The following is a 24,262-nucleotide window of genomic DNA, read 5'->3' as shown; positions in this document are numbered from 1 at the left end:
CAGCTTTCATATGTGGGGAACAGTTACCAAAGATGGACATCAAGATCTTTGTTACAACAGATTATTATTACCACAGATGATGTGCCAGGAAAATTCAAATACTGTATATTAAACCATATGGAGAAGTTACTGGTACACTGAGCTCAATCATCAAAACGCTTCTTTCACAATCACCACCCACCCACAGACTGATGAATACCCATCATCTGTGCACAAAGTTTAACTTTGTTTTATTAATAGTGGCATAAAATCTGAATATATTAAAAAAGTTACCTACTATATAAAGCAATGTTTGGGGATTTTTTTTTTCTCCTGGTGAATTAATTTCTAATTTAGTTACTATACAAACTATCCTGGAGCCCTCTTAAAAGAAATAATAAAGTCTCTCTATATATTTACACACACCAATAAGGAAGAGGAAAAAAGCTAGAGTGTACCTGTCCATGCACCTTAGAGAGAAATGTGTAATTGGCCAAACAAAAAAGTCTTCATATTCCTTCATAGGAACACAGCTAAAACTCCTGTAAGTCTAACTGCAATAATCATTCATACAATGATTGCCATCACTAGCAGGGCCACGAATGTGCAAACATTTCTGGTCCTAGAAAATCAGGGCCATTCCTCTCTGTTTGAGAAACACATAGGTACAATAACGCAGTATTTTTTTTCTAAGAACTGAAAAAGGGAAGTTCTGTGCATCCTGACATTATTCTAATATGTCAAGTGAGAAGAAATCAGGGCTAACTGAATATGCCTTTTTGCCTATTCTGAAGACAGTAAAAAATTCAAAGAGATTTCTGTCGCAGCTGAGCGACAGTTAACAAATTAGACAACCGACTGTGACACACAGATTCAGACCAGCAGTTCCACAGTAAAATTTAACAGGAGACAGCTTTACCCAGGTTTATTTCTTTTCATATGGTGCTGTCATAAACATTTCATAAATAATTCTACTAGGAGTATGCATGATTTATAAAATGTCTGGGAGGAGCAGGCTGGCACAGTCCCTACTTGTCTTTGAGCTGCTTGGTAGGTTTCTCTCTTGCACACTGTTGTTTGTACTTGTAAAACCGAGTCAGCTATAATTTTAACAACCTTGAATATTCTGTACAAGAGATTAAAAATACTAGTGCTACTTGCTCCAGAAGAAAAAGGTATTTCAATAGTAAAGTATCTACAGAAAGCCACTTAGACATTCATTTGACTCTTTTGCACCACAAAGGCCAAAGAGTTCTCAAAAATAAAACCAAATGCATTTCACAAAAGCAAATAAACACTTCAGACAAAGTGTTTCTGCTGAAAATAACCCTGGCGAACATTAATAAGCTTAGAAAATTTTAAGATTGACCATTTAATTTCTAAGATTAGATATGACTACTTACTTCAGTAGAGCTTCATAATTTCTGTTCTATCACCTGACTGTCTGTGAAGACACTAGCTGGGACAGTGGGCTGTAATACCATCTGCATGCAATGCATGACACACAAGTTGTATTCTGAGCACTGACCCAGATGGTGCAGTACATTTGCTTACCCACTGCCTGGCTAGGAGCTTTGCATGAGAACAAACTAGTTGAGGTTTAACACAGACAAGGTCAACGCAGTGTTGAGAGATTTTTTTTAACAAGTTGTTCACTGGGTTTTAGGTTTGTCCAATTTTGGAATGTCAGATGACACTAACAGCTTTTTTTCATGGGCACTTGTAGCCCTTTCTCTCTTGGATCTGGATTTTCTCACTGTGCTATGTCTGTGTCATCTGTACTGGATTACTGCCACATGTTCCACACAGAGTGTTACTTGAAGAGGATTTTGAAAATATAGCTGGGTAGAAAATGAGACCACCAAAATATTGTATCATGCTAAACTCAAAATATATGCTGTACCTCTTAACAGGAAGACTAACCTATACGTCAAGATGTTAGCACCAATACACAAAGGCCTCAACATGTTGTTTTGGTGTCTGAGGCATCCCATGTGCTAGTTATATTATCACCATAGCTGAAACACACTGGAGTAGAGTCCCCAGACTGAAATTTCTCAAGCCTGAAGGCAGCAGTCTACAGGGAGGACTCTAGACTAACATTATCTTTGCCTGTTGGCAGACCCAAGTTCAAGCTAAGAACAACATTTTCATACATCTCTCTTTCCTAAAAGTATTGCCAATATATTGCACTGGGCTAGCACATAACCTTCAACAAAAGGTATCTTTTATTTCAAAGTGTATTTAATGTCTTATTAAAGAAAATTAATAACATTAAATTATGGGAATTAATTCTTGTTGATTTATAAAACAATTATTATACAGCCTTTTAGTACCTACACTAGCACTTTTCATCCTTCAGAGTATAAAAAGATTAATATGCAGAATAAGGAATGATTGTTTTTTTGAAATAATGCTAGGAACATCCACCTAGGGATACAATGGAATCTATCTTTAAATTACATTACGTAGCATTAGCATTCAAAAACTAGACACAATTTAGGTCAAACACTGATCTCAATGTGGTAAATCATAATTCCAAGTATAAACACTCCCTTATGCACACTGCTCTGTCCCCTACTGCAGCAAAAGGAGTGGTTGGGAGTGCACCACCACACCCACTGCTCATCTTCCTCATGCATAAAACCACAGGATACTCAACACTTAAGCCTACAATGATGTCAGCCTCGATCATGCACACCTGACTTAAAGCATGTTGAGTAATTTCATTCACTCCTACAAAAATATTTGCATTATATGGATGTGAGCCAAAGTATTCACCAGTTAACCAGAATTAATCTCACTGCAGGGTTCTTGTAAGGAAAGCAGGTGGATACTGCAGGGAAATAACTAGAACAAAGCCGTGTAGTCATCAATCAGGTCACAATCAGACTGACACTATTTATTAATGAAAACTTATATCCAGAAAGATGGAACGACAAAATCTCTTTTTGCAAACTGATCCATGATAACAATTTTGAACCACAGTCAGTACTGCTTGGTTGTTCAGACTGTCTGAGGGATTATAATCAGAGAACACCACTTACCTTGTACTTAACAGAAGTTTGCACAAAGGTGCTAATTAAGACAACATACAGCAAAAATGAAGATAGATGTTAACAGATACAAAATTGAAATAAAGTTCACAGTTAAAGTATTAAACCAGAAGTACGGAATGGGAAAGCAGAGACAAAAAAACCAATCTGTCACTGCAATCACAGGCGACCATATAACAGATACATAATCCAGAAAGACAAACAGAATATTTCCATGTTCTCACCACACATTGCAAGCCACAAAACAGCTACAGAATCCTATCACAAAAGAGCAGGAGGCACAAAAACCTAGAACATACCTCAGAAAAGCCAGAGATACTAAAGACAACAGCAACGCGTTAAGTGGTAATCACAGCAATCACAGGAATTTGACAGATAAACACTTGTGTAAGTCTCAGAAGTATTCTGTCAGGCATCACTGAGGGGCACAGACACCCCTGTGGACTACAAGATATCACAGGTACAGTCTGTGCAACAGCGCCACTACTACACTGTGGGACTTGGAAATACTCTCTGCTGAGCCATGCTACAAAAGCTGAATACAAGAAAGCTCCTTCCAACTCCAGAGATTTCTTAGAGCAACTAGTACTATTTTTTTGTCACAGGAAGTGCAAGTCTAGTTGAGACACAGTAAACAAGAGGATAATTAAAGTGAACAGAATTAGAAATTTTATAGAGGGTTCAGCCATCAAGTGTATGTTAAATGATGCATAAATGAGAAACGTTCATGCTTCTGTCCCCATGTTTTCAAGCTTGTCATAAATAATTCTTCTAATGTGGTTCCCTTCAATAGAGGAAAATCCCAGTAAGTATCTCTATAATACAATTTTGCCTTTCCTTTAGCTGCTCATGGCTTGTTTAATGTGCCTGTGCTGAATTTCACATTACTGTCCCTTAACAAACCTTTTAAATGAGAAACAGGTGTTAATATGATGGCTGAGAAAGTATGGGTGTGTTTATCAGCTGTATAAACTTACATTGAAGAAATTCGTCTTGTTCCTCTCGCAGAAGAGGCCTTGTGCAGGCATGTGCTTCAGCTGCTGCCAAGGGACCCCACTGCCCAGCAGCACGTCACGGGCCCACTGCAGGTTCTGTGGATGAAATGGGGCAGGTGAGTTGCAGGCAGGGGACAGAAATGCCACCACATTACAAGTGCAAAGCATTCACTTGCTTTTATTTATTAACCTGCATTGTCATTTCTCATTTTCCACCTAGCTGCTGCTCCAACAGTATTTGTAGTGGCATGTGATTTGGAAAATGCATCCCTCAGGAGAGAGAAGCCAGCTTGCTTCTCAGAACAAGCATCCAGACTGATCAGCCCCAGCAGACTAGTCAGTCCCCTACAGCTGCTGAATCCAGCCTCATATCATTAAGTTTTGCTTTCTTGGTTGTTTGGGGGTTTTTTTTGTTGTGTTTTTTTTTTTACCTCTTTGTTTCATTGAGATCCACCCTCCATCTCCCATCACCTACAGAAACCTGACCTACAGGTATATTTAAAACACAATTGTTTTGTTAAAAGTGGAATTTTAATGTTTAATATAAAATAATATATTAAAAAAAGTATTAATTTCCTCAGCAAACAGTGGAACTCACTGTCCTGGGTGTCCTGCGACCTCCCTCTGCACAGCAGGCCGCTTCGTGCCCACGCTGGCCCTCCCTGTCCCTCAGCCCCTCCAGTTCCCCGTCAACCCTCTAGAAGCCCCCCCAGCTCCTCCCCAGGGCTAGTGACCTGCCTGGCACACCTGCCAGAGGCCAGGCTGAGCACAAAGGGCAACCTCTGGGCTCAGACTGCAGCCTTCCTGTGGTTGGGTGGTGAATCCAGGCCTACCACCTCTACCTAGCCATGGCCCTCCATGTCATTTCTCTTAACCTCTCTGGAAAATTCCACACCTGTCATCAAATTTGGTGACTAGTGCTCAGTGAATTAACAGGAAACTATCAGTAGGAGACTAAATGATAGGCAGCAATCAAATATTCATAAAAGCAGTACCCCTCTTAAGAGTTCAACACATGAACATCTCTTGTGTTGCTGAGAATTAGGGACAGCTGTTGGCTTCAGGCAAAAGCTGACTAACAGATGGGACAGTTATTAATTGTAAGGTTTCACTGACAGAAGTTTTGCTTTACTTCATTTTATAATTTCAGTATTAGAAAGTAGCACTCATGTTGCATTAGCCTGGCTTTTTTTAGAGACAACTTCACTACAGAGCAGATAAAAGAAAGAGGAAGATGTTTCGTTCATGGAGACAAATGAGAATGTTGATTTCTGATTTGTGTTCCGTGAGCTGGAAATACGCTTCTGTGAATCATAGATTTGATTAAATCATGTCCATCAAAAAAAATACATCCCAGTTGGGGAGTGGGGAGGGGAAGCAATGTATTAGCAAAGTTCTTATCCTGTCTTCCAGATTATTTTCTTTACAGGAGTCTGGTGAAACAGTAAAAACCCTGCTCAATCATAAGTGCTTTTGTCCTAATGGCAGTAATCATGCAGAAATCTCCAATGTCTTACTAGAATTGGAGCATCCCCTCCAGTAGAATGCTGATTATGGATTCATGTGCAAGAAAGCTGAACACTAGAAATACTAACCAGATATTTACGGATGTCAAAAATCCTTCATTCAGAGAGCTAATATACGTACTTATACAGGACCTTAATGATCACAGTGTACAACAGTCAAGAGGATTTGGATAACTTTCTTTTGGTATGGAACAAATATGCGTTCACTTATAAACCTTACAAGGTACTTTCTGGCTAGTCAGGGGAACCAATAAATTTAATTATTATCACTGACTGTCAAATTTAATTAACATTGAAGGAAGCAAAATATGTAAACTTAACTGTATACTTTTTCCTATGATGGTACTTTTATAATATGTATTTCTGTAATCCTATTAACCTAAGCCTGCAAAATACTTTGAAATACATACAGGAGAAAATACAGCACAGAAAAGAACCTACAAAAATCTGGTCTTCCGTAAAAGTCATCCCATTTTGAATAAACTCAGAAGCCAGTAAAAATAAGCCTATCATAATGTCCAAGATCCAGGCACATAAATGCTTTATTTTATGCCAATCATAGTCATCAGAAACATAAGTAAATTCGAAGTGTGAAAACAAAGTGAAAAATTGCCTAAAGTGTGTGGCAATCTGAAGCTTACAGTTAACACTATCATACAAAAATTAAAGGAAAACAAAACCCTGAAGAAAGCTATCACCACAAAGCTTAAATATAAAATCCCAATCTAAAGAAATTTTAGCTATGGATGTATTTCTGAATTTAAGTTTTATGATGAAAATGTTCAGAGATCATTAAGTGTAGCATCATGCTCTGGTGATCTGCGGTGCACATTATACTGACCATCCATAGGCATGTATTTGGTACATATAATTCATAGGCTTTTACTGAACAAGATGATGGCAGTAACCTAGCTAGGAGGAAAAAAGATCATTCTGACAAATAGGGCAATTACACGGTAACTTCACACTATCAAAACTAATAGGAATAAAAGTTGTAGTTACAGATTTTCCAGTACCCTTCTCCTTAAATCAGCATGATCTGTTATTCCCAGTAAATACGCCTGAGCAGGTCTCAACTTATTAGATTTCACAGAGTCTGCTCTGCTTAGTTTTCAGTTGATGAAGTTATTAGGAGTGGGTGAAGGGATCCAGGACACAGCAAAAAGGATTTATTCTTCTTGGCATACTGCTTGCTGGATTTGGCTGTCTGACTCAGGGCAATTATGAAGTACTCTTTCCAGTTCAGCTGTTGCCTCCCACATCTTTATCACCCCAAGATTCAAAGACAAGATGACTGACAGGGTACAATAACTTGCAAAAAGAGTTTACCAGCACTGTTAAAGTGGAAAAGTAAAATCTCTCACAATCAACCAAGTGGAAATCTGAGCCACCTGAGATGGATACTCTTTAACTCAACGGTGTCAGAAGCCACCTTTTACCTAACTTGGTAACTCCATGAAGTGTTGCTGAGAGGTGTACAAAACGTCCTACTATACCTTAATCCTTCCCTCTGATTTCTTTTCTGGTCTATCAGAAGGCTGTGTCTCAAAAAACCCTTGGTGCTACTGCATCAAAGCAAAATAAAAACTACTGACCTTGAAGAATAGCCGTTTGAATGAACTGTTATTACCAAACTGTTGCTACTTGAAATGCTTACTTCTATTATGCTTACAGATTATGACTGTCTCTAAATATATATTAAACCTACATATGTATAATCTTTTAATTTTTACATGCATACATTATGCCTAGTTTGACTAAACTGTCATACCACTGATATTATGTTATACTCAACATTAATTTCTCCATTAAGAGCTCTGTTCGTAATAGAAGACATAAACTTAGGGTTTTTAAGTCATACAAACAATATCTGTGAGCAGATTCTTCTGGGATTTACAGAGTACTTCTCATTTTGAGATAAAAAAGCAAGTAAGTAAATATTTTTTATTTCCTGACAATCGTCTGATACTCTGCAACCAGCACAGTTCTACATACTGATCCATAAGGGCCATACGACAAATACTTTTCACAAAACTTTTTAGCTATACTGACAAACAGCATCTTGCCAAGTCCTATCTTCTCCTTTCAAACTGTGCCAACACTCATTTTGGAGGTAAAAATCACAAAGGATGAAGACTTTACTTCAAGACAAAAGCAAGATGAATGGGAAACAAACTGCTGCCCAAACCAGCAATGGTAACTTCTGAAAATTCATCCTTACTTTCCTGCACATTTATTCCAACAAAACACAGCTATGTCCAAATTTGCTCTGATAACAGAATAAAACAAAGAGAAATAGCCTCCAAATAGTAAGCAGGATTTTGCAGGGGAAACAAAACCAAGAATATGTAGCCAAACAAAATGTTGAAAGATTTTGAAAAGATGCTAAAAAAAGGACTCAACAACTATTTTTACTAATCTCGCAACAGCAAAACCAGTAATACTGTAAAATGGGAGAAAACAGATTGCATATGGAAACTTGTTTTTCTATGCACTGTGGAGATCTGCCAATCCTCTCCTTTCCCAGCCAACCATGAATTTTGGCCATCAGTCTAAATTCTTCATACAAATTCCTGGCACTGGTACATAAATGCTGAATTTTCCAAGATGGTTATATGCCTTTAAAAATTTATTTCAGCTTTCTAAAATTTACCAGTAATCTGCTCAGACCCCACAGCAACTCAACCTGATATAACTTGTCACATTCTTACAGCCAGGCTTATCATCAGTATATCTAAGCATACTTCTTACTCTATTTATTGCTGAAAAAGTATAGATGTATTTTGTGTTTTCAGTTTGTTCAAGAGTATAACTCCCACTAAAGACATATTAGTGTGCCATTAAAACACAGACATTTGCTATTGCTCTACAAAAGAGCCTGAATTAGTTGTCAGAGAAAGAAAATTACAACCTCATGAAAGTACATACTATACATACATCAGTACAAAGACTTTTTTTCTGCAGTGTTTTGTTATGCAGAGAAATGATAAGGACAGTAAAACCCAACAATGCCAGCTGAAGCCAACCTGGTAACTACCAGGCTCAAACAGGCAGGATTCAATTTTTATGAGTTCCAAGAAAGGTAAGATTTTAGACAACAATGTGTATTTCATACAGAAAAACATTACAAAACACTAAGTTGATATTTAGAGAGAGAGAGAGAGATACAAAAAGCAAGAGAAGGCTTCTTCGTGAAAAAAAAAACCAGAAGAAAATATTTTGCATATAGTTCCTCAGGCAAGGACATGCTATTTCAACCAATAAATTGAAAACAGGCAGCATTTTTTGCTGAATGTTGATACAAAATCATTTGTCAGCAACAGTAATGACAGATTGCAGGAATCTACAGCTCCTATTAACAAATAGCTTCATGGAAAAATTAACAACTGTCACATACAAACAGCATAAAAATGTTTTCAAAACAAGCTATCTTTAAAAAAAGGGTAATATTTTTCTGGATAATCACTGTACAGCCAAATGGAATATTCATCACAATAGACTGGTAAGACATGCTACTGCTCGATTTGCAGCAGTGTTGTTGATATTTTTTCTACTATGAGGGAAGGGGAATGATTTGTTTCCATTCCCTTCCCTTCCCTATTATTCACACAAGCTTCAATATGGGTGGGGAAGAGAATTCAGGAAGCCAGGCAGTGCAGCATATGACATAACACAAGGCTTCCAAATAGAAAATCTGTGAGTTCAAACCTTGGTAAAGACAGTTAGTGAAATAACTCTGATAATTTCAACCTACCATTCCACACATTTTACTAACTGATACTTCAGAAAGACAAAGCATTACCATAACAGAAGTATGCAGAAATAAAATAAAGGATGACATAATTTTAAAACCAAAACAATGGTAATTCATAGCAGAAGGCTTTTAAAATTAACTTTATTACAAAAAATATGCTAGAGTCATGCTGGAAGAAGCAAGTTATTTTGCCCTCAGCTCAGATAGGAACTGATACTATTATAGTCACCAAGACATTATTATTTCTGTTTACTACAAAATTACCAGCTCATGACCAGTAGGATATCTGACTGAATTTCACTCAGTGATTTCCAGACAGCAAATAATTGTCTTACTCAAGATGACCTCTATGCTGTGACAGTAGGAAAACTTTCATTCTACAAAGACCCAAGATAGCAAGAAAATCTGTTACATGATGTGTTTACACCAATACTGAAGAACTTCTGCTTCCAATTCACTTTTCAGTTCTCTTATTCAGTAAATAATTGCTGTCATTTTTACGAGAGCATCTTAGATTTATGTGATGTATCTAAAAGGTAATTCTCTACTGAATGACAAAAAATTACTTAGTTCAGTAATAAAAAATTTTTCCTACTCAACTGGCCTCACACACATGAATCAATCTAGGAGCTGAAAACTTCCAAAAGCATAGTTCCAACCCAAACTGCATTAAACAAATTTACCTGCTGTATTATAACAGTGAGACTTCTGAAATAGTAGAAATGACAATACAGTTTGTTTACTCAGGCAATAAACACAGCTAGTCAGCTAATGTATCAGTGGTCTGCTCACCTTGTGTGTTTTGCTGTATGTGTACAGATAAGCCAATCTGTAGAGGCTCTTGTAGTGCTGGGGAAAGCGGCTGAGACACAAACAGAAGGAGGCAATACACTGCTCTGTCAGGAACTTCCGCTGTTCCTCAAGGTCCGCTGGAAGACCGTGAGGAAAGTCAGATGCATCTCCGCAAGGTTCAGCTTTCTTTTTGCAGTCCCACTGTGAGGGTGGGGGGATTGCAGCTTTGATGGGATTGCCAGAAGCAGACTGAGGATCCACCAGAATTTTCTGGCCAGTAGGCTCAGCAGGATGGTAAGATTCTGAGTTCTCCAGCAGCTCTTCCAACTTTCCTGCAACTGGAACATTAAGAGAAGACAAAAGCAACAATAAGAATTACAAAATGGCAAATGAAATATACAAAATGACAAAAATTAAATACAACAAATGGTAATCGCTATCTTTATTAAAGCATAGACAAAATTATTGAATGGCTCCTGAAAAAATTACTATCCCTAATGTTTTTAATTAAAAAGTAATTTTCAGCTCATTCAACAGGCAGGCCACACACTGACCTCTGCATTGTCTTTATCTGGATTTTTTCCTGAGCAATAGCAAGAATTCAGCACCCCTTATACAATGCAGGATTTTGTATACTGCTGGAAGATGGGGGAGGAGAGGGGACAACAACAAAATAAAAGTGTAAATTAAATAAAATTCTTTTGCAAAGAAAGGAAGAAGGAACAGAAAAGTAAAGCCATCCTGCCAAGTGAAATGCATTATTCTTAACAGTCTACCTAGAACACAGAATTCCAGAACACAATTTAGGCCTGGACAGAATGATTAGCAGCTGCTAACCTGGCCTTCTGGATAATGTAGGACCTACAGTTCCATCCAAGTATTTTCGACTAACTCTGTAACTCTTAGTTCAATTGACCCATCTTTCCTTGAAGGATACCATATCTTACTTCAGAAAACATCCGTGGGAGCTTCCACGTCTCCTGTTAGCTAGTCATTACTGCTGAAAACATGCATACTGCATGCAGATTCATTTTTTTAACTTTGATTTTTAGTCATTGAGGTTTACTGTGTCTTTGTCTTTGCTATGATAAAGAGCCTCTTACATTAGATCTTATCTCTGAGCAGGCTAGAGAGATGCTGAAATGTACTTCTTCATCAAGTACAAAGCTGCTGCTTAACTTTTTCTTCAGTAAGGCTGAACCTTGAGTCAAACGTTTTCCAGAACAGAATTTTTTCAAAATTTGTTTGCACAATCTATGTATCCATTATAATTTTACTCTGCAGGTAGCTTTATGGAAAGTACAACATTTATTCTAATGCTAGTAATGTAAGAATGCATTTAACACAGCTTTTATGACAGACAACTGATGACAATAACACAACTCACTGCAAGCCTGGAAAAGAGCCATGTTTTTAGTCTAGTACTCAAAAGATTACTCAATTTAGTGATTATATTAAGCACTATCTTACAGAACTAGGAACTGGCATCTATTTCACCATATTGATGCAAACATCACCACAGCCTTCCGTAGCTTAGGCAAGACTGAAGTAAAATACTCTTAACATGAAAGCAATCTAATCCAAGCCTGCGAAAATAAAGATGACTAGTTGGCAGTCGTTCCTAGTGAGATCAGTAAAGTGAATCAGAGCTATCCACATACCATGGTTTCTGGATCTATGGAACTGGAAAAGACTAAAGTATAGTGTCAACTGGCAAAAAAGACTTAACGTCCCACAAAGGGCTACAACCTGGAAAGGTGGGCATAATTTATACATCGGTCTTGTTTGTCTTTCCCTGCCAGTCCAGCCTCTATCTACTGCCACATCCAACTATATAAACATCAGACAAAGGGAAATTCCAGCTAATTTTGAGACAATTTTTCCAGTAGAATACAGAACACTTAGTACTATTACATATGGAAAAATGTGGTAGACAGCAATTCCACTTCTCCACTAAAATAAAGTATCCAATAGAATAAAACAACTAATTCCACTAGTTGTGCTCTTCTATGTGCTGAATATCAAGCTGCTACTGGGCCAGAACAAAAAGTATACCTATACACAGGGAAAAGAAAAAATGTTTTGTTTGAGATTACCTTCAAATAAGTACTCCTTAATTTATTTAGAGATTGGAAACATTTAAGAACGAGTAAATAATAACCTAAAAGGCGGCAAGCCAGTCAAAGGGCCATCACAGACAGCAGTTTATCATTATTATTTCTTTTTAAGGTTTAACTGGTAGCCCAAACTGGGATGATGGCTACATAAACAAAGTACAGTTCCAATTTTAAGCTACATACATACACACAGCAGTAATGCCTAATTAAAATTCTCAGTCACAGTGTAGCGTATTTCAGTGCTTCTGCATGCCAAAAGAAACCTTTTAATGAGAATATACCAGCTGACATTATCTATTAAATTGGGCATACTCTTTTCCTCTGTAGATCCCAGGGTTTCTTTGCTGGGCATCAGTGTATCAGCACAGGTAGTAGAAATCCTCTTCTCTGTATAAGTCTTCCTCAGGCTGTCTTGAGAACTGGCAGGCTCATTAAACATATCCTGTGTGGAACTGGAGTCAGACAGCACCGCTGCAGTGCTATCTTGACTCCTCTCTGCAAAAGAGATAAAGGAGGAATGCACCACTTCACACTCACCAAGCTGTTACTTGCATCTTGGTAACAGCAACATAAAACTGCAGTTACTCTGCAAACATCTTACAAGTGCAATACCAGATCCTTAACAACCACCAATTCTGTTGTCTAACAGATATTTATTTTCTTTTAAGTTGTCTTCTTCAACTTACCATTTTCATCTCACCTCTTTGTGCTAAGAAATTAAACCCCCAGTCTTCTTTCACTATGTATTATTTAGCACTAATTTAATAGAGAGCTCCCTGCCCCACCACATTTCTTACTAGGATATAATCCTGGAATTTCATTCAAAAGCAATGATGCTCAACCTTCAAAAGCAGTTAGGCTGAGGACGCAATACTTTAGCTAGCGTGGTCCTATATGATTTCCTGGTTTTACTGTGCCATTTACCTTGAAAAGCACCCAGTATAATTTTGAGTCTGACACAAGCAAAGCGCAGTTGACAAAAGAAAACCATGAACAACAATACTGGTAAAAATTACTCATGAAGGACAGAAAAATCAGTACCATGAGGTGGCAAAGACTTACAGGAGTGATCACTGATGCCATCTATCCTGTAGGTGTTAAGATGTTGTTCACCGAATGTTCTGAAACGTGATTTGATGTGGCAAATAAACAATCCATCAAATAACTAGGTCTAAGATAGACACGGAAGCTCCTGGATTTCAAGGCAGTAGACAGAAGACTAGAAAAAGTGACTTTGCCTTGACAAAGTGGAGTAGCATACATTGGCTGCTAACTACATTACAGTCATAACAAAGTTGTTAATCTGCTAACAGCTGTAACAGCACAGGAAAAGTTGTATGGGATCATGACTTTATCATGGAGGATAAAATTCACACCTCTGAACAAACAGGCAAGTGAAAATCCTCTACCCATGTCTGAAACCTGCCTGATATAACCCAAGTTATTCTACATCAAGGACTACCAGAGGCAACCCCACATGACTGAAAAAATGCAGCTTAGTATCTCCAACAGAAAGATGTACACATATTCCCACTGAGATGTGAAACCGGCATTTTGCTGTAATAGTGTACCAACATAATTCAGTGTCCAACACAAAATTCCAATAGAGACAATGCTCTCAATCTGTAGCCTAAAAGATTAATTTCCAGTTTCTGCTTAAGATACAGGAATAGCTTAACCAAGAGGCATGTTACATCCATTGTCTAGGTAATTGCGCTGCATTCTTATTCATTAATTTTCTTGATAAGATCAAGAAAGAAAATTAAAAAAGCAAAGGCCTTTGCTTTGAGATGAGCGATAATTTAATTAAATTTCTTCTGATCCATTTGAATTTCACTTGTTCAGGAGGAGGCTAAGGGACTCCTGTGAATTTATTTTATCAAGATAAATCCCTCTGCAAATGTTCAGCTTGCAGATCAGGTTCTGCTTATTAGGACTCCAACAAATTTAAACCATATTTGATGCACTTCCTAAGCTTTTCACTATCACACAGAGAAAACCTTCCCTTTCAGTGAACAGATCTTAATAAAACTGTATCTTGAAAAAGAATGGGGGAACAGTATTTCCCTCCTAATTGGAAGTCATATAGTTGGTTAATGATGACAAGTTTTATATAGAAAGAATATAATTATAAAGAATGGGAAGAGAAGGATTCTGAAGAGAGGTCAGTCAAGCTTTAAATGACTCATTTACAAAGCTTTAATAACCTTCTGTGGTACAAATGGATACTACTGAACTCTCAGTTGGCATCAGGAAAAACATTTACACTAGCTCCCTTGATATTTTCTTAAAATGAAGTTTCTGCATCTGTGGCAAAAAGGTTGAACTATTCATCTCAGGAAGAAAAAAAAAATAAAAATTGCAAATTTCCAAATGCTGCCGTAAGCCTGGAGGTCAGTTCTGATGTGTGAGTAATGACAGATGAAGCATTAGAATGTAAATCAAGAACTGCTAGACCAATATGCAGGGGTGATATCAGATCACTAGGAGGTTACACTAACTTCTCAGCATGCAACAACAGACAACAATTTAGCATGTTACATTTCAAATGTGTGCATGACAGGGAAGCTTTCCCCTATGGAGAACAAATGTGAATAAGTCCTTACAATTATTGAGCTATTTTGATTTGAAATTTCTGTTAAAATCAGTGTAGATCTAGATATGTATGTTAATTCTCCTTTTCTTTCAAGAAATTAACTAAGTTAAAAAAAATAATCTTAATGATATTAGCATTGGGTTCACTAATCACTGAGAAACAGAGGAAGACTACCATTGAGACAACTTCATATTATTTTAGATACTTCTTGAATGCAGTAGATGCCTTCAAACTAAGTGGGCCCTCATGAAAAACACTGGAGTATTTCAGAAATTAGCAGCAGTCACCAGTTATTAGTTATTAATTTCTCAGAAGTCACAGAGGATGGGTAAAGTTCAAGGGAATGAAAATGAAGTGTAGTACCTATCCTTACAAAGGATAAAAGGTCGAAGCTATTAGCCAGCTGGCCTTAATTTTCCACAGAATTATTTGAGCATAAATAAATCTGTCTATAAGCAGCTAAAAGATAACAAGATGAGCAGCAGAAAATGTGTGTGTGTATCCCAGCACGTATATTCACATATGCCTGTAAAGAATTAGATTCTCAAACCAGAAATGGCCAAAATGTCATGCTATTGTAAAAGCAATTCAGCAAACTAGCACACTTGAATGTATAATCAGTAACTTCACAGAAAAAATACATAAGAGTCTTCCTGTTCTACTGAGCATTAATGAAAATTAAGCTTAATTATGGTGTCTGTATTTGGGACCTACATTTTAAAAAAATACACTGAATAACTAGAATGAATTCAGAGGAGAGGAGAAAAAATGACAAGAGATTAACGAGATGGCATATAAGAAAAACACTGGGAGAATTAGACTTATTTATCTTCAAAAAGATGAGGGAGATTTTCCAAATATATAAAATTAACCAAAATAAAAATACAATAATTGCTCTTCATATTCACTAAGTACAGAGCAAGAGGCAATAGGTTTTAATTGCAGCAAGAAAATTGCTTCCCGCCCCCCCCCCCCCCCCCCCAATCTCTAGCTTGTTACATCCAGTTAAAAAATTCCATAGAGAATCTATAGAATCGCTGGGAGGGTTCAAAGACAGGTAGGCAAATAGCTATCATTTGTTAGGTTACCCAAGTTGCACCTTAATATAATAAAAAAGCTGCTGCAATACGTAACACAGAACTCATGGCAACTGCGCCAAGTCACATCCTAACTTTGCTTAAAAAAAAAAACAAAACCAAACAAAACAGAACACTACATATTTTTCCTACATGAAAGTACTATGCTCTTCTAGGCTAACTCACAAATATATTTGATATATATACTAGACAGACACAGTGCCTATACTTTTACATTCATTGTGTTATATAGCTTTTCCTTCATCTGATAAGTTGACTGTAGTTGAGACAGTCATTAGTGTTACTCAACTTACATGGCAAAGACCACTGCAGCCTGTGAGACATGAGAATTCATTCCAAATTCCTAATTGCTACTGATACCTGTTCTTTTGAAAGATATGAATCCAAGGAGAACATCAGTGCTTTTTAACAATTTCTGCTACAATTAAAGACAATTTAATGCAACTCAGTGTAATTTAAGAGTTAAACAATTAGTGGGTTTAATATTTTGTTTACCTAAGGTATTTTCTTAGTTTCCCCATCTGGCAATAGCAATAAGGCAAACTTCTCCAAAAAGATAAGGTAATCCCTAAGTTATAACCAAATGATAAATCAAGGACTTAATATTCTTTTGAGGTCACTTCCTATACATTTTGCTATTATTTTGAAAGCTAAGATAAAAATAAAACTGGGTATTAATGTCTCAAAATATATTATCTGTAGTGGAAATGAAGAGAACAGGGAAAAGGGTCTACTAAATTGTGCATAAGCAACTACAACAAAATTCCTATTTAAAAATATATCCTGACACCAGTTTCTCTCTTTGGTATTATTATATTTTGTTTCATTCCTTTGTTGCATCACTCCTAAGTTTTAGGAGAATCTCAAACAACGTAAGAAGCTGAAATCTGTTTGATGTAAAGTTAAGTATTTCATGTTTATTTCTAAAGATTAAGGAAATGGCACTTGAGAGCAACTGGTTTGGTGCTTTTTTTCCCCTCATAATGGACTCAACTTGTGACGTTTCAGGCATATCTGTGTCAGACTACATCACCTACTCTGTCAACGGGTGAAAAAAAGCAGCTTTGGACAGAAGATGTAAAAAGGTCAAAAGGAAGAAACTTGTTAACTTTCCATTATATTAGTAAAAAAATATAAATTATTGGAAAGATGTTATTGGGAAGAAAGAACTTGCATCTGTGCTGCCAAGACCTTTATTGTATGACAGCAAGACCTTGTTAATCACTTGGATAATTTAACTATCATTAGTGAAACACATCTGTCTTAGATATTAGAAAAATATCTGTAGTCCATTTGACCTAATTCTATGCTTAAGAGCATTTTAACATTAATCTTATCCTGAATTAAATAGGTTTACTGGGTTAACTTCAAAAATCCCTATTCCATGTTCTTCTTCCACACCAGCAAAAGCCATTAGCATCTCATTGTCACTGCTCCATTAGCATTCAGGCACAACATCTACATGCCTAGCAATTAACAGTAAAATGTTGTGTTAAACTTTGGGGAATCCAAAAGACTATTTAATTTTAAAATGCAACAGGACAAAAAAAGGCTCAATACTTCACTAGCCATTACCCTATGCCAGCACTCTCCCAGACACACCATAAGGGAAGGGACACTTCAACACGTCACTGTCTTGTAAGTCACCTGAACTAGCAGACATACAATCCTTAAGACAGAGCTCTCACTGCTAATACACTGATGAGGTAGTATCTCCAATAGTACAAGCCCACATAATTTATTCTCAGGGGAGCTGAAGTACAGCTTCATGGTGACAGTATGAATGAGGTATTCCACCTCTGTCTGTTAATTACTATGCAGCTCAGTAATTGTGTTGTCTGCCTTCCATCCTTTGAAACTTTTTTGAAATTAAAAGGAGGAGGGAGAAGACCTCTGAAACATCTGCATGTAGGGCTAGGTAACAGGCTCAGAAAGCCAACAGGGTATAACTCTCTTTTTCTGAATAATGTCTTTTTCTGTCTTAAATATCTGAAGAAAAATATATGCTCTGTTATTACAAGAAGATATCTGGAATGTGATGAACAATCAGCTACAAGTCAAAAATCAGAAACAAGTGGCACAGAAAGCTTTTCTAAAGAGCTATATACATATGCTAACTCAATTTACAGTAAAGAAAAATCCTGCTGCACAGTTCAGAGCTTATGAATAACTATATATTATTAAAAATAATAATAATTGTGTCTCATGCAATTAAGGAGGGTTGTTTGCAAGCTATGGATGTATAGACTCTTTCTCTCTGTCCTGCCTGCATGGCACCATATCCCCCCCTCTTCTCTAGTTATTTGTATGAGCATTTTTCTTTATTGGTCTGTAGTCAGAAACATGATGCATCACACAATTCTCACTCTTGAAACAGATTCCACCCATAACGGAAGACAACATTCAGCTCTGTATCAAAAGGCACTTGCACATTATTAAAAACAAACGAATTGCAGAGATTTGCATGGGAGCAAATTAATGTCTTGAGGACAGCAAGTCCTCTGAATGTTTAAAGGGAGTTCTCTGATAACATGAGTCAAAGATGAGAGTCTATGTTTTGCCTGGCTGCACTAAACACTGAATGTGTTTTGGTAACTTGCAGTCCTGTATTGCTGTTCTTTTGTCTTCAAGAGCAGGGCAACAGAGTATCTCATCAATGTTTCATTGCTTTAGCCAATTTTTTTTTTTTAAATAATCTTACACTAAATGTCAGCGTGATATTTTTACTAATCAGAGAGGTTAAATTAGGGAAAGGTAAAAATGGAGCATACTGCAATAAGCTGGATCTGATTCATTATTCCTGTAGTCCAGTATGCAGTCCCCATGAACATCCAGTACCATGTGCCAGAAAAGTATATGTACTGCAGACAGAGAGATTTCATTTTAGCTGGCTGGAGAGAAAGAGAGAATTTTGAAGGGTAAGATTTTAATGTTCCAAAATGCAATGTAGACTTTCTTTTTATGCACAGAAATATCCACTCTGTCTCAGAAGCCTATTTAGTTTGGCACAAGTGACAACCTGTTGCAAAAAGTTTCTCAGAGATCACCTTTGTCTCATCAGGATGCCGAGAATCCCCATTTACAAAAAACCTGTGCATCTTCATAATATTTGCAGAATTACAGACCAACAAACTATGAAGTAAGACTTCTCCCACAGCATGAAGCAAGCAGCCTTTCCGAGTGAGTTTATCATGCAGGTTTTGCCAATTATTAAAAGCAAGCCGTGACAGGTAAAAGCAGGAAGAGAATGCCTGGGGAACAGAGATTTGTATAAAGGTTAGAGGCAGCACGGGCAATATTGGTTACAAAAGCAATCAGGCAAAGACAAACACAAAAAAGGACCATTACATCTAACTATATACAACATACTACATGACATGGATGAAGACTTAAACGATATGACATTTTAACACTGCAATAGCAATGAATGCTGAATACATCATCTACATACCACCACAATAATATGGAATTGAATATCAACACAACAGCATATTACAGCAAAAAAAACCTCATAACAATCTCCCAGTCCACTTTTTGGGAAACTGATCTCTCATTCCAATTTTTTTTTAATTTTTTTAATACTTTATTTTATAATAAATACTAATTTTATTGCTTAGCACAAAATTTAGATAAATTTAAACTGCTTGAAGTCTGTACTGCATACTGACTACATATATCCAGCCTGCAGAAAGGAGGACAATGAGCATGTCTGTTTTGGTATATAATACTGGCCGGCCATTTAGCTGTGTAAATATGGTGACATTCCAGGTAATGACAGTCTCTATCCCTGCTGAATTCCTGGGGTTTTTTTGTTTCCTGCTTTACTCTTGGAAAATAAGAAGAGTCTAAACCTCAGGCTTCTACTATCAAATGTAAGTTTTCATTCTGAAAGGTTATAAAACAGCAACAGGCAGGGGTGATGACAGGAAAGACAGGATTAACAGAAGGAAGGAAAAGATGTTGCTGAATGGAAGGACAAGAAAAGAGAAAGGAAGTTGCTTATTTTACACACATGACAGCAGCTAGTCAGCCAGCAAATAACAGCTGCCACTCAGCAATACTTGTCTTTTTGAAGGAGATATGCGCTAGCAGCTGCCATGAGGAAAAATAAGTTTAGTTACTTTACAAGCTGTATTTACTGGTTCCTTTCTCCCATTTCCATTAAATATATGACTTAAAACTAATATCACCAGCATTCACGGGATATAAAGCTTTTCAATGCTCTCAACTTTAACTCTGATTTCTGCATATCCTGGTGGTCTTTTTCCACCAGCAAAGCACAACTGGAGAGCTACAGAACTATAATGACACATTTAAATATTATGTACCCAAAATAAGCTTGCCCTCACAACTTCACCTATCTACAAATGAATACTTGAAGATCAGAGTCCCAATATTTTAAAGAAAAGATGTCTGGCTGTACAGTAATTTCCTCCTGCTTGTAATGAGATAACTTGCTGCACTAGAAGGCACATCGTTGGATAGCTTGTTAAAAAAAAAAACCAACAAAACAAACCCAAAAACGAACCACAACCCCAGAAACAACATAAAATTAATAGAAAAAAACCAGGGCTCAGAAGGAACTGCAAGAGTTCATCTAGTCCATTCCTTTTTCCATCAGGATGAATTACTTCTCCATCATTCCTGGCAGATTGCTGTATCACCACTTTATAAAGACTTCCAGAGCTGAAGCGTTGCAGTGTTATACTATCCCCAGGAACATATTATAGTGATCGACTTTTGTGGGTTTTTTTCTAAATAGCATTTCCTAATAGTACTCTAACACTATTTTCTAATATCCATATTGAAAATGCAATTTAAGTCTAATATCACCTGTTCTGTCTCCCACAAACATGGAAATCCTGGTTTTTTGCTCTAGCCCTTTCCACAGCCTTCCACACTGTTTAGGTTACACTGTTGTCAGGTCTCCCCTTAGTCTTCTGCCCAGACAAACCATCCCAATTCCTTCTTGTCTTTCTTCATGGATCATCTTCTTGAAGCATAGCACACAATAATGGTCAAAATAGGTCTTGCAGGTCAGCAATGACAGGAATGCAAACTATCATGTTTGCTTGTGGTAACATATGAAAAGAACTTTGTAGGCAAGACTCTACATAATACTCTTTTTTTTTTATATCATACAACATCAACAAAATTATCAACAATATTGATACAAGAGTAGAAGTATTGTCAGGCCTTAAAGAATAAATATCTAAGCTGAATTTAGGCCAAATTATTTGTTCTGTGAACAACAATATAGACAGTTTTGTTTGCTGTCAGAACAGTAAAGAAAAAATTCTAGAGTTGTCAAGTGATGGGTATTTTCTTGCTATTTTTAGGAACGGTACAATAGAAATGCAGGCACCAGTTTTCTTCAGTGATGTCATTATACGTAAGATGTCAAGAGCATTTTACTTCAAACATATGTATTTTAATACAAGTAAAATGCAAATGCATGCAGAGGAGCACAGTATATGTTATAATACAAAAGTGGAAGACTTTTGAGCACTGCTCAGCCTGTTAGCTCTCCTTCCATCTGTAACAGCCCCAAGGCAAATATTTCAGTTTCCTGGAGCTCTTCAATATGCTGTATCCAGAGTTCAGTTGTGCCAGCAACTTAGAAAACATATGAATGATGCAGTACTTTGCAATTCTACTTGCCACAGTTACACACAGCCTTCCTAAAGACCACCCTAACTCCACTTCTTTCAGCAGCTGACATTTTGAATTGCTTTGACAGCAGCAAAGCTTAGTCCTAGCTAGGCTAAGCTAGCAGACCCAAGAACGGCTACTTCAGCCCTGGCAGAGGTAGATGTTCCTTAGCTTGCACCTTCCAGCTTTGCTAAACAGCCAACTTTGCTCCCCTTGCACAATTAGCACAACCCATAAGATCTTACTTTGAGTGACTGTACTAATAATAAATACTGGAATATTTAACTAACTTATTGCCTGGGAGCATTTCAACAGTCATCAGGACCTAGGCAGTGCAGTCTTAGGCAGAACTGCTTCTCATAGGGAATATTATTTAGAAAATATTCAAATATTTGCTCCCTTCTGTGTTTGCTGTGTCAAAAGACATCAACAATCTAATAATCCATTCACACTAACACGCTACGTATATTATCAAAATAGTCCAATGAATTACTCCTGATTGAAGTATAAGCATGAATAGAATGAACATTTCCCTGTTCAATTAAGTGAAAGAGATGAAGGATGTTCTGTCAGTTTCACCAAGAATTATTGGTTGGGGAAAAGGAGTAACTTCACATTGCCTAGTTTCTAGGCATATAAACACTTGTTTCAAAACTATGTCAACTAAGTTATTTACAAATTACCATTCTTTAGAAAATGACAATAGGAAGCAGCCCACCCTCCAGAAATAAATTAGTATCAAGCAGAGCATTTCTGTGGGGCCTGCCACATTCTACCATTTGCATATATATATGACACCTTCTTGAGTGCTGATACTCATAGATCCAGATGGATAAACAAATGGCCAGAAGAGCAAAATCAGAATAAAATTCCTAGCCAAATAATAATGTCAGATTACTTAAATAGTAGCTTAATTTCTACTATATATGTATATTGCAAATTCTTCAATAACACTGTGATACCACCCTACCTTCTGCATTTATAAGCCAATTATTTACTATATCACTTCATATTCTATATAGATGAGCTGCTAACCAGTCATTGTAAATGGTAAAGAAAAATTAAAAGATGAAGTCTACTGGACTGTCATGCAAATCACTTCGTGCTGATACACAATATATTCAAAGTAGTTGCCACCTGCCTCCTTCAAGAAAGGGTAATATTGCTTTGTTTTGCCTTTAACAATTTGTCTTGTTTCAGCCTCAGTTCAAATTTTCACCTGATCATTTCACACAGACACTGAAACAGCGTCCAGTCTTCTAAAGACTGAACCCCCATCTTTCCTAATCAGTTTAGACAGACATTTAGCTCTGGAGAAAAAAAAATTAAATAAAAATAAAATTCACTGAAGATTCAGTCAGCTACATACTCTTCTTATCAGCATTCCCATTTTGACTAAGTGACAGGTGCCAATGGTGGCAGGTGACAACTTTGAATTTTGTATTTAAAGCTCTGACTGTACATTAATTTTATATATAAAGCACTGAATTTATAAAAGTAATGAGCTTCAATATTGCCCGTGTTACCACAGACCCATCACCCTCCTTGAAACGAGCAGTTTGATCATTCCTGGTCAAACCCCCCATGATTAAAGCACCTCCCTGTGCTGCCAGTATTGAGAACAGGGACTGTACCGTCCGGCGTTGCCTGCTGACGGGGTTTTTTACATTTGACGTAATCGTGGTCAACTGGAGTGGCTGTGTAAGGTGGGGATGTCAGACCTGGACCGGAGGAGGAGGGGAGGGAAGTCCCAGGGCCTGGCACTGTTCCGGCTGAAGAGTGAGAGTCTTCATCAATCATGCAAGCTTTTTCCCTGGGAGGGGCAAGAAAAAAAAAGTGTTAATATACTACAGACATAAAGAAAAAACAAAATGTCCTTAGGACATTTCCAATACAGTAATCAAATCTTACTATTAAATTCTAAATGATGGCTTTTTAGTACAGTCACTCCCTTGTCATTGGTCAATAGTAAAACATTCTCTATTTCGTAGTTGTTAATGAGACAAGTTGTGAGGACTGAAGTCTCTTTATCTTTCACAATAAATGCTTTTGCATTTGTTAACAATTGATAAAAAATAATTTTATTATTAAATAAAAACAGTGGCTTCAAAATGGGTCACAAGATCAAAATTGTTCCACTTTGTTCTCTTCCCATCTACACTGTGGAAATCACTGACAAGATCTCAGAGTAGCATATAATCTTTCTGCTCATGATACCTGAAAACTGCAAACATTAGAATTCTAATCACCTTGTTGCCTTTGTATTTCGTTCAGCTTTGCTTTAACCATTTATTACACAGTGGTTCATAAGTATGCTTTCAGAGGATACTCCTGGAAATTTGAACTCACTTTTCTGCAACTTTTGGGGTGCTCTTCTCCTCACCCCTGGCAAACGGTCCCTCAGAAGCCTCTTTCATGAAACTAACTAGTATCTCTGCATCTACTCCAGAGTCTGGTTTCCCCACAAGTTTCAAAATAGAAGCATGAAGTCGAAAGTATACCTAGAAAACACCAAAGTCCATTTGATCAGTAGAGAATTCATAGCTCTGCAGCCTATTATAAGTAGTCTCTTCTCTGTAGAAACTGCAGGAGTTAGTAAAGACAGTCAAGTTACCTAAACTTACCTGAACAGGACTTTTCCTGCCTTTGAAAGTTGCTTGTAAATTACAAGATCTGAACACTGTAAAAATTTTAGAAG

At 37.0% G+C, this 24,262-nt stretch overlaps 1 protein-coding gene across 6 annotated transcripts in view; it reads right to left on the bottom strand.

Annotated features, from left to right (window-relative positions):
• CABIN1 (calcineurin binding protein 1) overlaps positions 1 to 24,262 on the bottom strand; it is a 118,028-nt gene that overhangs the window by 63,539 nt on the left and 30,227 nt on the right. For 4 of the 6 annotated variants that reach the window (XM_055794847.1, XM_055794846.1, XM_055794850.1 and 1 more), the window contains 5 exons: positions 23,914 to 24,065; positions 23,199 to 23,377; positions 12,532 to 12,714; positions 10,103 to 10,440; positions 4,013 to 4,126 (listed from right to left, as the gene is read on the bottom strand). In XM_055794847.1, coding sequence (XP_055650822.1) covers positions 4,013 to 4,126; positions 10,103 to 10,440; positions 12,532 to 12,714; positions 23,199 to 23,377; positions 23,914 to 24,065 — 966 coding nt within the window. The remainder of the gene's footprint in view (positions 1 to 4,012; positions 4,127 to 10,102; positions 10,441 to 12,531; positions 12,715 to 23,198; positions 23,378 to 23,913; positions 24,066 to 24,262) is intronic. The other 2 variants (XM_055794849.1, XM_055794851.1) reach the window with 1 other exon arrangement.

The sequence above is a fragment of the Falco peregrinus genome, chromosome 2, assembly GCF_023634155.1.
Source record: "Falco peregrinus isolate bFalPer1 chromosome 2, bFalPer1.pri, whole genome shotgun sequence".
Lineage (NCBI taxonomy): Eukaryota > Metazoa > Chordata > Aves > Falconiformes > Falconidae > Falco > Falco peregrinus.
The sequence above is the reverse complement of the archived record's forward strand: the minus strand, read 5'-3'. Positions and strand labels throughout refer to the sequence as shown.